Raw genomic sequence first — 16,126 nt, forward strand, 5'->3', positions numbered from 1 at the left:
CTGCAGTGAAACGTATCTCTGCTCATAAAGATGGAATTATGGTGCCGACCAATGTCCTCATTCTGACTTTCACGTCACCACCTTGGCCTGCCACTATCAAGGCAGGTTATCTTAACTGCAGAGTACGGCCATACATTCCAAACCTTCTCCGATGTTTCCAGTGTCGACAGTTAGGTCACTCAAAAACATCGTGTTGTGGTTCCTTGATGTGTACTCGTTGCAGTGGCAAGGACCATGATACCTGTGAGTGTGAAACGAATCCTCATTGCACCAGTTGCAATGACTCACACCCATCCTACTTTTGTTCTTGCCCTAAATGATTGGAGGAAGAAGAGGTGCAGCATTTGAAAATGATTCATAACATCACCTATCCAGAGGCTCGAAATTGCTGTCCACCACCTCCTCTCGGACGAATGTTGCTGCATGTTGTTCTACAGCTACTGTGGGAGTGCAGACAGATCTCTCTGTGCCTCCTAAATAATCATTCTCCAAACAAATGAAAAATCTTTTTACCTCCATGGTTTAAAACGTTGATGAATCAACTTCGACACCTATTTCTGTCCCTTATATACATTCCACGAAACCCTAAGATCCACATCTTTTGGTTCCAGGTACAGGCATTTCCTCGGATACATCTTCCTCTCTCACCCCAAGATGCAAAACAGTCATTTGTCCACGTCCTCAGTCTCTGGAATCCCCTTCCAACAGCAAAGATCTGCCCAATCGATGTAGGGCAGGATCCATGGAGGTAAATAGACCTCTCTCAAGGAAAGTAAGGAAAAAAGACGTGGTCATAAGCAGAAGGGTCTTCTGCCCAATTTGCGTATATGTAAATAAAAATGGTCACTCTGATGCAATGGAACTGTTGAGGTTTATGTTCTAATCTGGATGATATGAAAACACTGATTTCTTCCTACTATCCTGTTTGTCTCTCCTTACAAGAAACATTTCTGAAACCTGCTGATACAGTCACCTTTCAGCAGTTTTCTTTATACAGAAATGACAGGTTGTGTGATTGATGAGTGCATATAGGGGTGGCACTATTGGTTGATCAGCATGTGCCCATCCTCTTTGCCACTCAACACACCCTTGGAGGCCATAGCCATCCATGTTTCCTTGGGTTATACCATCACTGTTTGTTGTCTTTATCTGTCACCCAGATAGACATGTGATCAGTCAGACCTTGATGCTCTTATTGAGCAGTTACCTTCTTCTTTTTTCATCCTGTGGGACTTTAATGGACATTATCCCCTGTGAGAAAGTGCTGGTATTTATAGGAGGGGTTACTCTGTAGAGCATATGTTCTCTGATCACAACCTTTCTCTTTTCAATACTGGTTCTTCTACTTATTTCTATGTGCCTAGTCAGTCCTTTACTGCTGTTGATCTCTCAGTTTGCTCCACTTTATTATTTTCCCATTTTTCATGGAGGGTTGGCAATAATCCACAAGGCAGTGATCATTTTCCTATAACACTGGTTTACAAAAAAATATTTTTTGTCTGAGGCAAGAATGTGAATAGGTGTTTTTTACTAATTTGGGTGTGCTGAATTCAAATTTATAAACAGTTTTGTCTATTACCTCTAGTTTTCTGCCTTTTAAATAGTCTCATTTTAGTATATACAGAGTATATATGTGCTTATTTCAACAGTTGCAGCAGCTTATTACAGATAAAACAGGATAGACAAAGAACATTGACGGAATAAATATACTTGGATGACACAATGTACACAATTCATAGTACCGCAGACAGTTAGAAGTGTGTTTTCTTAGATGATCTGGTGTATTTTGCCTCCGGGAATGTCACGCAAGAGCATCCATCAGAAGTCTCCCATCATGCTGGGGTTCCACTTGCCTTGGTAGTTGCTCTCCATCTTCGTAATGTCTTGGTGGAATCTTTCTCCGTGCTCATCACTCACTGCTCCAAGGTTTGGAGGGAAGAAGTTGAGGTGGGAATGGAGAAAATGAATTTTGAGTGACATTTGGCATCCCATATCCTCATAAGTCTTTAGCAACTTCTCAATACAGGCTTGGTAATTTGGTACGCGTGTGTTATCCAAGGAAGCCACTACAGACTGACTTAAATGCTTCCCATGCTCTCAGTTCCTTTAAGGTAAGAAGCTCCTCAAAATCAGTATCCTTCAGCACTTCTCGGATTTGAGGTCCAACAAAGATGCCCTCTTTGAGCTTAGCAGCACTGAGACCTGGGAACACAGTAGACAAGTGTTGGAAGGCAGCACCATTTTTGTCCATGGCCTTCACGAAATTCTTCATCAAACCAAACTTGATGTGAAGAGGAGGAAGAAGCACCTTCTTCATGTCAACCAGAGGATTCTCTTTGACGCTGTGTTCGCCAGGAACGAAAGTGCTTCTAGACCCCCCAGTCTTTCTGCTTGTAATGCTGGGATACAGCTCGACTATCCCAGAGACAGAGAAAGCAACAGTACTTTGTGAAGCCCGCTTGCATACCTATAAGAAGACCAATGACCTTGAGGTCCCCACACAGACTCCACTGGTACTGGTTGTACTTAACAGCTTCTAAAAGAAGCTCCATATCGTCATAGGACTCCTTTAGGTGGACAGAGTGTGCAGTGGGAATGCTGGGATATTTATTCCCGTTGTGCAGAAGCACAGCCTTGAGACTTCGCTTGGAAGAGTCTATGAAAAGACGCCAGTCTGAAGGATTATGTGGCAAACCAAGGAAAGTGAACAAGCCAGGTACATTTGTGCAGTAGCACAACTTGTTTTCCATGTCGAAAAATGAAGCAAGGTCTTTGTTCCGATTCCTGAAACTGGTGATCCTTACATCTTCCTGGACTAGGTTCCACTGTTTAAGCCGAGAAGCCAAGAGCTCTGACTGCTGTTTTGACAGATACAAATCACGAGCAAGGTCATTCAGGTCTTCTTGCGTGATCCAGTGTGGCTCATTGCCACTTGTTCCTGAATAAGAAGAGTCAATATCTTCGGAAGAGATTGACTTGGCAGAATCTTCCCTTGGAGGCATTTCTTCATCTGATGAGGAAAGAAGATCCTTATTTACTGGAGGTGTTGGGACAGGAAGATCATCTGAATGGGGAACGGGTCTCATAGCAGATGGAAGGTTGGGATATTTGATCTTTTTTCTAGAAGATGCATTGAAATCAGTTATATTTGTTAGACAAAAATAACAATCATCTGCATGGCTTCGTGGCTCTCTCCAAACCATCGGGACTGCAAGGTTGAAAGCCGCTTTCTTGCCATTAAACCAAGCAGTTAGTCCATTGTAGCAGGGTTTACAACAGATGTGTGGAGCCCAAGATTTGTCCTGATCACCAATATTACAGTCAAAATAATGAAAGTAGGCAGTTCTGAGGAGGGAAGTGATGGTTCGACGCTGTGCAACTGTCGTGAAGTTCCCACACACGTAGCAGAAAAAATTGGCCTTGTTGAGACATCCTCGGTATTTTGACGAGCTTGAAGCCATTGGAGAATCTGAAAAAAAAACAAAGTAAAATTAAATCATATGTAAGGCAATAATAATTATGTGCGTCGTTGGAAATTGTAATACAAATATATACCCAAAAGATTGTGTAACACAATTGTCGAGGGACACCAACCTCCTGCGCTGACTGCCAGTGCACTACTGGCTGTTGATTGAGACGTGTTGGCTACGCTTAACTGCCAAAATCCGTCTTAATATATAGCTATCTATATATATAATGTAATGCCATCACTTACATTTATTGCATAATAACTAAAAAAGAAGACATAAGTCACACAATATTAGAAATTAACCCTGAATGCATATATGCCTTTATGTACAGTAGGTGTACAAAATGTACAGTATGCATATCTAAAAAACTAGAGGTGATGAGTAAAAACGGATTTCAAATCTGAATTCAGCACCCCCAAATTAGGTTAAAACAGCTATTTTTGTGCTTGCCTCAATTTCTTTGTAAACCAGTGTAATCTTGAGAGAGACTGTTCATGCCACTCGACATTTGTGCCTAGGCAGCGGCTGGATCAAGCAAACTGGCCCTCTTTCACTGCTGTCACAGAACTTAATCCTGCCATTGTCTGTAAGCCATCAATAAATGACTGTGTGGCAGCAGTAACTGACTGTATTATACAAGCAGCTGCTCAATGTATTCTTAAAACATTGACATATTTTCCACGATATTCTCGTCCATGGTGGAATCCTGCCTGTTACATGGCACGGAAGGCTCAAAAACGATCCTGGGATACTTTCCGTAGATATCCCATACTCTCAAACTGCATTGCTTTCCAGCGGGCTCGTGCACATACTTGATGGGTAAGACATTGATGCCAGAAGGAATCTTGGATTAAGTTCACAACCAGCATATCCTCTTTCACCAGTTCCAAATTCATTGTGGACAAGATTCGAAAGGTCAGTGGGCATTATCACTCTGTCCCCCTCTCGATCTTGCTCTCTGATGGCCAGGAAGTAACTGATATTTATAGCATAACCGATTCTCTAGATGAAAGCTTTTGCTGGGTATGTAGCACTTCTGCCTCTTCTACCACCTTGTTGGCCATCAAAACTTGGGCAGAGCAATCACCTCTTTCCTTTAGAACTGATTGTCTCTATGACTATAATCTTTCCTTTATGCTGGTGGAACTGAAACTGGTCCTTCATCGGTATGGCAGTTCATCAGTTGGACTTGATGATATACACAATGAGATGTTGCACCATCTATTTCCTGCTTCTCTTGCTATCTTTCTGGTTGTTTTTAATTGGATCTGGCAGGAGAATGTTTTTCCTGATGCCTGGTGCCAGGCTATTGTCCTGCCTTTCTCCAAGCCTGGGAAGGATCCCAAGATTCCTTCAAACTACTGTGCAATTGCTTTGACTATATGTCTCTGTAAGACCTTAGAGAGGATGGTTAATGCTCATCTTGTTTTGGTTTCTCGAATCAAACAACCTCTTCTCTTCCACCCAGTGTGGGTTCTGACGATAGTGCTCCACCATGGATGACTTGATTCAACTTGAAACATCATTCACAGAAGCCTTAATCAAATACAATATTTTGTGTCAATATTCTTTAACATTGAGAAGGATTATGATACAATATGGAGATATGGCATTTTGCATGACCTTGATATATGGGTTTTATGGCCATTTGCCCATTTTTATGAAATTTTTTTAATGGACAGGAGATTCCGAGTTCATGTGGGTTCAAAATGTTTTTGTTTTTTTGTAAAGGAACTTTGAGTTCTTTAGGGCTGTGTTCTGAGTGTCACACTTTTTAGTATAAAAATTAATGCCAAACTGAATAACTCCCTCTAACTGTTGCAAATGGGCTGTATGTCGATGACTAAATGTAAACATTGGTGTTATGTTATTTATTTATTTTCTAACTTTGTTTTGTTTTACCTTAATTTCATTTTATGAATTTTACTGAATTTACTTTTACCTTTTTACCGGACATTTGGAGTAGATAGCCTTGCTGCTTTTGCCATAAAACACTAAATCAACCAATCAACAACAATATATCATATTTTCTAAACCATTTGAGACATTAACAAGATATTTCTTCCCACAGATAAAATTTAACACTATTTTAAAACTGTCCTTTATACTAAAAAGATTTTCTGCTTATCTCTCATTGATTTTATATTATCTGTAAATACACATAGTTAATGCAAGTCTGCCTATATCAGAATATCTAAAGTCACTTTCACATACACATTTAGTATTATCTTCACATAAGTAATGTCCTTTAAGTTCACCTAATACAGCAATCCAGAATTACTGATATGAAACTGAGCATCTGATAATTTACTCTACTTTGGGTTCAGTGCCATACATGTAATAGTAATTTCATCTTTCAAGTGTAAATCAATGAAAATATATTCATAGAACAAGTCTTTTTTTTTTTTGACTCAGTTTTTCTATACATTTAATTTGCTTAAATTCAACTATTGCAATAAAATGATTTTATAATAAATAACCTTATGAATATAATGTGTGTTTAAAAAGATATATTTTATAAAATTTATTCTCTTTGATACTGTTTCTAGATAGTCAGTATAAATGTTGTTAGCTAATTTCATTGTTCTACTTGCTTCAAACAATTAAAACATTTGTTTGATCTTGTATATTTCAGCTTCACTTAATCGTTATTGTTATGCCTAATGATGACCTAAGTAGAGAGAAGAAACATTGCATGGTTTTATTTATATACCTATGTATTTGTATATGATAAACATCTTACTAGTTGGAAATAAGGAAGTGCAGTGTTTTTTGCAATTGTTAGTTTTAAGTTTAAAAACTGTTACATCATTACAAATTTCATATGTTGTTAGAAAGTGTTATTTTCATCTTTTAGACTGTGCTGAAAGAACCCCAGAATTTGGTGTTTACCATTCCAGTATATGAGCCTCTTCCAAGTCAGTACTTAGTACGAGCTATTTCTGATCGTTGGCTAGGATCTGAATCTACAACACCAGTATCCTTTCAGCACTTGATTCTTCCAGAAAGGCATCCACCTCACACAAGTGAGTTAATTTATATCTACACACTATTTACATGGTGTACACAAATTAACTGTTAAGTTGTTTTGCTTAGTTATGTGAACTAGTGCTATATATAGCTTTACAATTTATTAATGAACATGAATTTGTACATATTTATGCTTTTGTTTTAAAGATAAGATGGTAAAGCTGTCTGAATTGTTTGCTTCATCTTTACATGTGATTTGCTATATCTCTAAACTTTGTTCAGAAATCAGTGGGCTTATTTTCACCACTTTCTTTACATGGGCCACTTTAAACAGATCGTTTAGTTAATCTTCTCAGTTTGTTTATGAAGTTTGTACATGTATTTGAATTACATATTTCATTTTATATCATTATTTAACAAATTTAATTAAACCATTTTTATTATTATTGTAAATCAATAAATCTGGCATGTAAACATAGTTGGTAAATGAAAATAGTCTTGTGATCTTAATTTTATAAGGAATATTCAAATTAATACTCAATGTTCGTAGGTATGGGAATTGTGATATTGTTCTCTGTGTCTTACCCCTTTATTTTATTTACCACCTCACTTTAAGTTACAGAATTTAATATATGTTATTCATTATAACATAAATATTGTTAAAGCAAAGTTTAATTTTCATAACCTTTAATTTTATTTCTTTATGAAGTCACTACATCCACTAGTCGCATCCTTTCTATATTGTTTTTAGTACAGAGTATTATCAATTTTCTCTTTCATTTGAAAGTTTATCTTGTGATATTTGGATCAAACACCTAAGGAAGTTGTTAACTCTTTCCATATGGGCAATCTCTTTTGCACATGTCACGAATACTAGTTAGACATTGCTCAAAGAACAGTAAAACAGTGACATATAAGTATATATAAATCTGTATTGTTATAAGTTTAAAGTTACTTAAGATAAACAAAAGTAGTTTCACATTACAATATGAATTTGTTATAGGAAGGAAAAAGGGCAATTTAGATTTATTTTGTTTTTTTCTCTTTTGGTGCTCACAAGGTTGGTCAAATTGAGTTAGAATAGAGAAAAAATAAGCTTTATTGAACACAAATATTTGAAATGTATTTAGGAAGTGTATGTATTTATATGACACAAATGAAATTTGAGATTTTTGAAATGAAGAAAAGTATTTTAAATGTAACATGAAAATTGTTTTTCGCAAGTGGGCTAATAAAAAATACTGTATATATTTAGTTTATTAGAAATACTTCACTATAAAATGATTTTTTTGCATGTGAAAGACTTGTAATGTTTATTAAAAATATGCCTAATTCACTATATTAACAGGTAAAAGTATCCAATCTATAAAGACTTCTAAGTGAGTAAAAGGAGTAAATGTAGTTGATCAGATCAACTAAGCCTGTGTTGAAAGAGTTAATTGGATTTCTTGTAGACTCCAGTTGTATTAACTTCAGAAAATCTGACAGAAAAGCTTTTATGGTAATAAATATATCAATCAAATAAAGACATTGACATCCTATATTTGATTTTGATACTATGTGGTATTTGTGTTGACTTACACAAAACTGAACAATACAGTTATTAATTTCTGAAGAAATGGTGGGGTTTTTCATCCTCCTAGTCCGATCCACTAGATTGCATCACCTTATACAACATTAAAGAATACATTTACTAATTTCTGAATCAGTAATATATGGAAGTCTGTACCCCTTTAGCCCCTCTCCAGTTCTGTGTCTGCTTACACAACATTAAAGAATAATTACAAGTTAGAAACATATGAGGATGTAATCAAGCAGTAATTTTTTTTTTAAATGTTTAAGTAGCCAGAGTGTTGGTGGTGAGTGCTACAAGCTAGATACACACTCCCTTTAGGTAGCAGTTGCGAACTAACTAATGACAATGGCAGATAGTCTTAGTAGCTTTTCAATAGCAAAGACAGGACAAGTAAATTTATTGGCATTAGGAATCAAACCCTAGACCTTTAGATCATAAAAAAATATCCATATCCACCAATTCTGTAACTATACTTAACATTAAACAAACATAATAGCAATATTTTGATTTCTTGGATATTTGAAATAATCAAATACCTACTTCTGATAAACCAGTTGTTGGAATAATTGAAACAGTAATAACTAGAACTACTACTTTTGATTAGTTGATTCTTTTGATAACAATAATCTATAGAACACTAATCAGGGTAATTGCTACTCATAAATAATTGATTAATCTGCCAATCTTTATCCTTTATTCGTCTTCAAGTTTTGCTTGAAAGATGATTCACGTCTTAACTCTCTTATACAGAAGTTATTTTGTAAATCTTGTTTTCATTGATCATTTGTTGCATTGAGTATCCTATAGACCTAAAATATATATAAATCTATGTTGAAGAGAAAACCCACTTATGGAGAAGATTACATGTAAAAGCAGCTGGTTTGGGTAGAGAAAGCACTATGTAGAAGAGCGAACGACGTTTCGATGTTCTTAGACCATCGTTAGGTTCACAAAGAAAGAAAGGGTTATTTACTGATAGCTGACCACATGTTTGAAGGCAGTTGTGTAATTCAATATAGGAATGTACAGGGCTTGTTTAGATGTTGGATGTATTAATATAGGTATAAAGGTGTTTATTTTGGGCTTAAGTTGTATAAGTAAGGCTTCTTTAATTTTGCATTTGTTTATGTTTGTTTCTTTATTTAGTATTTGGGTGTTTTCTATGGTTATGTTGTGTTTATGTGATTTGCAGTTTTCAAAAATGTGTGAAGGTGACTTTTTGTGTTCTTTGAATCTGGTTTCCATTTTTCTGCTTGTTCCTCTAGTACAGAAGTCATGTCAGTTATCATGTTGTATTTTATAAATAATGTTGGTGTTGGGTTTGTCAGTGTAGTTTTACATAGTATAGACCTTAGTTTTGTGCCTGGTTTTTGAATAAATTTGGTATTAACTGGAATGTCATATTTTGTTACTAGTTTTTGCCAAATGTTGGTTATTTTTATGGTGATGGTGGGAATGTATGGTATGCAGCAGCATATGGTTTCATAATTTTTTTAATCATGGGGTATATTTACTTTTGTTAGTTGAATTTGCTTTTTCTCTAGGTGTGCGTGTATAATGTTTTCTACAGCTTGTGGAGGAAAGTTGTTGATGTTGTTGTTGTTGAAGTATTTTCTGGGGGGGAATGTTGTAGACTTTTCAGCAGGCATTGTAGAACAAGAATTGGATCAGTTCTACTTCCCATCTTTTGTCATTCAGTGGCTTCATATTTAACTGAGAAATGTATCAGAACTTCCCATTGATAAATTAATTTGAGAAGTGTGTGTGTTCAGTCAAGTTGAAAAACATCTCTATCTTAGCACAGTTGTCTCATTTAATATGCCACATTGATGAAACTTGAGAAGAGCTACCATTTCATTTCTGAAATTTGCTGAAGTTACTTATTTTCCAGGAGTTTCATTGATATATTTTTCCTTAATTTTGTTATTATTCGTATGGTTTCTGAAGAAAAATGCTTCAATATGTTACACACATGATATATATATATATATATATATATAGCAAAAGAAATATGTGAACATAATTTTCTGCTGTTTTTTAACAGCAGTAGATGTGCTTAGTAAGGTAAGACTTACAAAAAGAGGTGATGTTATGAACATTCAGAGATTTTGGCAAGTGAATTTGTGTATATGTGTGTGTGTGTGTGTGTGTGTAAGTGTTTAATTTTTTTTTTTCCAGCCATTATGTTTTGCTATTAGAAACATTGTCTACTTTATTTGTATGATAATACTAATCCTGTCAACACTCAGAGATAATTTCTGGATTATTGCATACATGTGTTTCTCTATTATTTAAAGACTATTTTGTACTTTGCTTCTAATCTCTTAGGTGTGTTCCTTTTATTTTCTTATAGGCCTTCTGGATCTGCAGCCACTTCCCGTAGAAGCTCTTAATGATGCTAAACTAGAAGATCTTTACACTTTCTCTCATTTTAACTCAATTCAGACACAACTTTTTCATACATTATATTATACAGACAGTAATGTTCTTCTTGGAGCACCTACTGGCTCAGGGAAAACCATTGCAGCAGAAATTGCAATGTTTAGACTTTTCAGGGAATATCCTGGAAGTAAGGTTGGTAATAACAATAATAATAATGTGTATTTTACTTTTAAGTGTTTATAATTTTTTTAGTTATTGTTGATTCATGAGATATGACCTAGCAGATTTTTTTTCTCATAATAATGCAGATGTTCTATATGTGTATGTGGTGATGGAATTTTGCAAAAATTGTTTCACGTTTTTTAGTTGTCATTTCAGTGTTAGTAAAATGAATTTTATAGTACAGTACCACATTAAATTCAATATTGTCTTTCTTATTGTTTTAGGAGTTTTTTTCTTAGAAGTAAGATTGCAGAAGAAAAGATGGTATAACTTTATATAGAAGATATTGTTGTGTCAAATTTTATGTAGTATATTTTGCACTATTCACACTTTTCTCTAGGTGGTTTATATTGCTCCACTAAAAGCTCTTGTAAGAGAGAGAATTAAAGACTGGAAAGTCCGTCTTGAAGAGAAAATAAATAAAAAGTAAGTGATGTTTAGTATGCAGTTTGTTTAAGGAGTGTCCTTGTGTTACGTATTAAAAAGTATATGCCAAAATATATTCTTTCTCGGTCTTTCCATCATCACTAGTTTTCACTGAGTAAGGAAACGGTGTAACGTCATAAAATAAACAAAATGCTGTAGCTTCAATATATTTTATCAAAATAGATATTGTTACTCAAACGTCTTTTTAGGTAGAACACTATCAGGGTGGCTCAGCAATAAGTCCATAGGCTCATGACACAAAAATTAGGTTTTAACCTTTTTTGCAACAGGCAAAGGCCATGCTATCATATCTGTTGATTTGCATTCAAAATTTTGAACTATTTTATGAATTTATGCCAATAAGTTTGAATCAAATGTTGAATGCAGCATTGTTTCAAAGTAAATATTAAAAGAACACATATAAATATAGATTTTAGTGAGTCACAACATATGTTGAATGCAGCACTGGTTAAGATTAGATGTTTAGGATATCAAAATACTAAGTCTATAGTTTTGTACAAATTATGAACTCAAATTACTAATATCGAAAGTTATAATATAAAATAAGAACTTTGTGTCTTTATGTTGCTGAGATAACTTGAGCTATTGTTTGATAGATGTGTAGTCTTTTATGCAAACTAAACCAGAGTAAATTTATCAGAAAGTTGTTTAATTACATTTTGAATGTAATTCTGTGAAAGTTTGTGCACATAGCAAGAGGGTTAAATGGAAATCTTCACACTCCATACAACAAAAATTAGGAATCTTGGAGTGTTTTATGCAAATAGTGTTTAATATATGCTATGCAAACAGTTTATTTTTTATGAGTTATCAAAAGGTTCTGAAATATTCATTCAAAAATACAGCTATTCAAAAGAAGTTAAAAATACAGAAACATCAAACAACCAAACTAACAAAATCCAACATGAAGTTTTGTAAGTTAATTGGTTATCTCTTAAAAGAGGAAGAAGAAAACAATCTTTATAACTAGTACAGTTTTTTATTTTCAATACATAAGAAAAAACCTAACTGGATGGTGGAAATGAACACAAAAAATACTAATGAATAATGAAATGAATACTAAAAAAACACAAAAAGACATGAATGTTAGGGTTAAAGAACATTTTAAAGGACTGTTTGAACTTTCAAAGAAATGCAACATATCTCTGTAAACAGTGTCAAAATCATCCCAATTGAACCAGACTTCAACTGTAGAAAAACAATGTACTACTGAGACAGACACCAAAGTTAATGCTAAATGTCTATGAAATTCTCTTCATCTGTAGAAATATTTTATCCATCTTAATTTACTAATTTAATATTGCTTACAAACTTGCTCCTTACCATCACGAGTCTCTAATGTTTTCTCCAATGCATCTGCTTTTTTCAATGTTACTATCACTCAATACTGTGAAGTGAAATATTGTAATTATAACAATCCAAGTTCACATGACTGTTTCTGTTATTTATTTAGCTCATTAAGTTCCTCACTCAAACATTAACTCAATACTGTGATCATAATTTGAAGTATTTGTTTCATAGATGTGTAGTTTTTATGCATATTGATAAGTTACACATGATTCTAAGAGTATTAAAACAAAAACAAATGGAAGCTTACATGTCAGAAGCTGCTTAAGATAAATAATTGCAATTATTTGTTACAATCTGCAGTTCTTTAAAGAAAAATGGATAATTTAGGTTTCTTTTATTTTTATTTTCCCCCTGTATTTGGTGAGGGGACCTCCTGTTCTTTCAGTTTTTCTCCTCTATGATCTAAACATCCACCCATGTGTTTGCCGTGCATGGCAACCTGTGAAGGAGAGTAGAGGATCCTAGTGGTTGAGGGGTCCAACCCTAACCCACCACTTTGGCTTTGAATTTCTGTAGATGGAAAGTCTGAGGGTGGCCCCCATTGGGTCAGTCGGCTGTTCCACCTGAGCTAGGGTCAACCACGTACCAGTATTGGGTGTTCTCAACAGGTGTTGTGGACATTATATCTGATGCTGGTGTTTGGGTATAGTGCTCACGAAACCCTGGTGTTGCTGCAGTGTCCTTGTTTGACATTATAGTGTGTCCCTTCATAGGGCTCCATGGTGGGTGGGGTCAGTGGGCACCGAAATTTTCCTTTTTTTTTTTTATTATGGACACTCCAATTAAAAATTTTAATAAAATAGTGAGAAAACAGTCTGTAGGTAAAGGACCATGTCTTGAAGATTCTGAGCAGCAGTTCTCGCTATCTGTACCACCTGTTGTACCTTATTTTCTTATATTGCATTCACTTTCAGACAAACCTTTAGGGCAAATGTCTCCGTTTTTCATTCAGAAGAGCCTAGAGGGACTTGCTGGCTCTCCAAAGTCAGTAAAGAAGCTTTGATCTGTTGACATATTTGTGGAAACATCCACATCTTAACACAGTGAACTCCTGTTGCATTCAAAGGCAATTAGGGATATACCTATAGAGGTTATTCCTAATGCTACTTTGAATTCATCATGAGGAGTTATTGTTGAGAGAGATTTGAAGAACATCCCAGAGTCAGAGATTCTCACTGGTTTCTCCACCTGAGGAGTTTCTGCAGTGAAGCATATATCCACTCGCAAAGATGGAATTATGATGCCGACCAATGTCCTCATTCTGACATTTACGTCACCACATCTGTCTCCCATTGTCAAGGCAGTTTATCTTAATTCGAGAGTACAATCATACGTTCCAAACCCTCTCCAGTGTTTCCAGTTTCAGCAGTTCGGTCACTCAATGATGTCATGTCGTGGTTCCTTGACGTGTGCTCGTTGTGGTGGCAAGGACTATGATGCCTATGAGTGTGAAACGGACTCTCATTGCATCTGTTGCAATGGCTCTCATCCGTCCTACTTTCGTTCTTGTCCTAAATGGTTGGAGGAAGAAGAGGTGCAGCGTTTGAAAACGATTCATAACATTGCTTATCCTAAGGCTCAGAAGTTGCTGTCCACCACTTCATCTTGGACATATGCTGCTGCATTCCATTCCACTACTACAGTGGGAGTGCAGACAGATCTCTATGTGCATCCAAAAGAATTGTTTTCAAAACGAATGAAAAGTCTTTTGACCTTCATTGTTAAAAAGGTTGATGAATCAACTTTGATGCCTTATATATATTCCACCAAACCCCAAGATCCCCTTTGGTTTTTGGTACAGGCATTTCCTTGGATACATCTTCTTCTCGCACCCCATGATACCAAACAGTCATTCATTCACGTCCTCAGTCACTGGAATCCTCTTCCAACAGCAAAGACATGCCCAATCGACCTAGGGCAGGATTCATGGAGGCTGATTGACCTCCTTCGAATAAAGACAGTAAAGAAAAAAGATGTGGTCATAAACAGAAGGGTTCTCCACCAAATTCACCTACACGTAAATAAAAATGGCCACCTTAATACAATTGAACTGTCGAGGTTTATGTTCTAATCTGAATGACATCAAAACACTGATTGCTTCCTAACATCCTGTATGTGTCTCCTTAAATGCAACATTTCTGAAATCTGCCGATACACTTATTTTTCAGCAGTTTACTTAGTACAGAAATGACAGGCTGTGGGATGAACAAGTGCATTGAGGGGTGGCATTGTTGGTTGACTAGCATGTGCACACCCTGTCTTTGCCACTCAACACACCCTTGGAGGCTGTAGCCATCTGTGTTTCCTAGGGTCGTACCATTACTATTTGTTCTGTCTACCTGTTACCTGGAGAGATCTATGATCATTCAGACCTTGATGCTGTCATTGAACAGTTGCTGTCTCCATTTTTAATTTTGGGGGACTTTAATGGACATCATCCCCTTTGGGGAAGTGCTGATGTTGAAAGGAGAGGTTGCTCCATGTAGCATGTACTCTCTGATCACAACCTCTCTCTTTTCAATGCTGGTTCTTCTACTATTTATTTTCATGCACCTAGTCAGTCCTTTACTGCTATTGACCTCTCAATTGGCACCCCTTCACTATACTCCCATTTTTCTTGGAGGGTTGACAATAATCCACGAGGCAGTGATAATTTTTTAATAAATTTTGAGAGAGATTGGCTATGGTCTATGCCTCTCACTTGCGTGACCCAGTGGAAGCTGGATCAAGCAAACTGGCCCTATTTCACTGTTCTCGCAGAACTTGATCCTGCCATTATCTGTCAGCCATCAATAGATGACTGTGTGGCAGCAGTAACTGACTGTATTATACAAGCAGTTGCTCAGTGTATTCCTAAAACCTTGATATTCTCATCAATGGTGGAATCCTGCCAGCCACATGGCATGGAAGGCCCAAAAATGGGCCTTGGATACTTTTTGTAGGTATCCCACACTGTTGCACTGCATCGTTTTCAGCATGCCTATGCACATGCTTAGTGTGTAAGACATGAAAGCCAGAAGGAATCTTGGATTACGTTCACAACCAGCATATATTCGACCACCAATTTCAAAGTTATTTGGGACAAGATTTGAAAGGTCAGTGGGCAGTATAAATTCTGTCCTCTCTAGATCTATCTCCTGCTTCTCTTGCTATTTTTATGATTATTTTTAACCGATTCTGGCAGGAAAATGTTTTTCTTTATGCCTGGCACCAGGCTATTGTCCCTCTTTTCTCTAAGCCTGGGAAAGATCCCAAGATTCCATCAAATTACCATCAAGTTGCTTTGACGAGCTGTCTCTGTAAGACCTTAGAGAGGATGGTTATAGCTTGTCTCATTTGGTTCCTCAAATCAAACAACCTCTTCTCACCCACTTAGTGTGGGTCCTGATGACAGCACTCCACCACGAACCACCTGATTCGACTTGGAACGTCCATCAGAGAAGCTTTTCTCAAATGACAACATCTTGTATCAGTATTGTTTGACATTGAGAAGGTTTATGATACAACTTGGAGGTATGGTATTTTGCGAGACCTCCATATATATGGGTAATATGGCCATATGCCAATTCTTATTAAAGATATTTTTAATGACAGTAGATTCCAAGTTCATATGGGTTTGATACTTTTCCATTCTTTTCTACAGGAACTTGGAGTCCCTCAGCACTGTGTTTGAGTGTCACACTTTTTAATATAAAGATTAATGCCATCA

General features: G+C 36.1%; 1 protein-coding gene across 7 annotated transcripts in view; it reads left to right on the top strand.

The window, feature by feature from the left end:
• The window catches only part of obe (activating signal cointegrator 1 complex subunit obelus), a 241,105-nt gene that overhangs the window by 144,648 nt on the left and 80,331 nt on the right, over nt 1–16,126 (top strand). For all 7 annotated transcript variants that reach the window (XR_013032327.1, XR_013032326.1, XM_076517566.1 and 4 more), the window contains exons 21-23: nt 6,328–6,496; nt 10,370–10,590; nt 10,961–11,046. Coding sequence is in view for 5 of the 7 variants with exons in the window: in XM_076517566.1 (XP_076373681.1) it covers nt 6,328–6,496; nt 10,370–10,590; nt 10,961–11,046 (476 nt within the window). In the remaining 2 variants the exon portion in view is untranslated. The remainder of the gene's footprint in view (nt 1–6,327; nt 6,497–10,369; nt 10,591–10,960; nt 11,047–16,126) is intronic.

Source organism: Tachypleus tridentatus, chromosome 8 (genome assembly GCF_004210375.1).
Source record: "Tachypleus tridentatus isolate NWPU-2018 chromosome 8, ASM421037v1, whole genome shotgun sequence".
Lineage (NCBI taxonomy): Eukaryota > Metazoa > Arthropoda > Merostomata > Xiphosura > Limulidae > Tachypleus > Tachypleus tridentatus.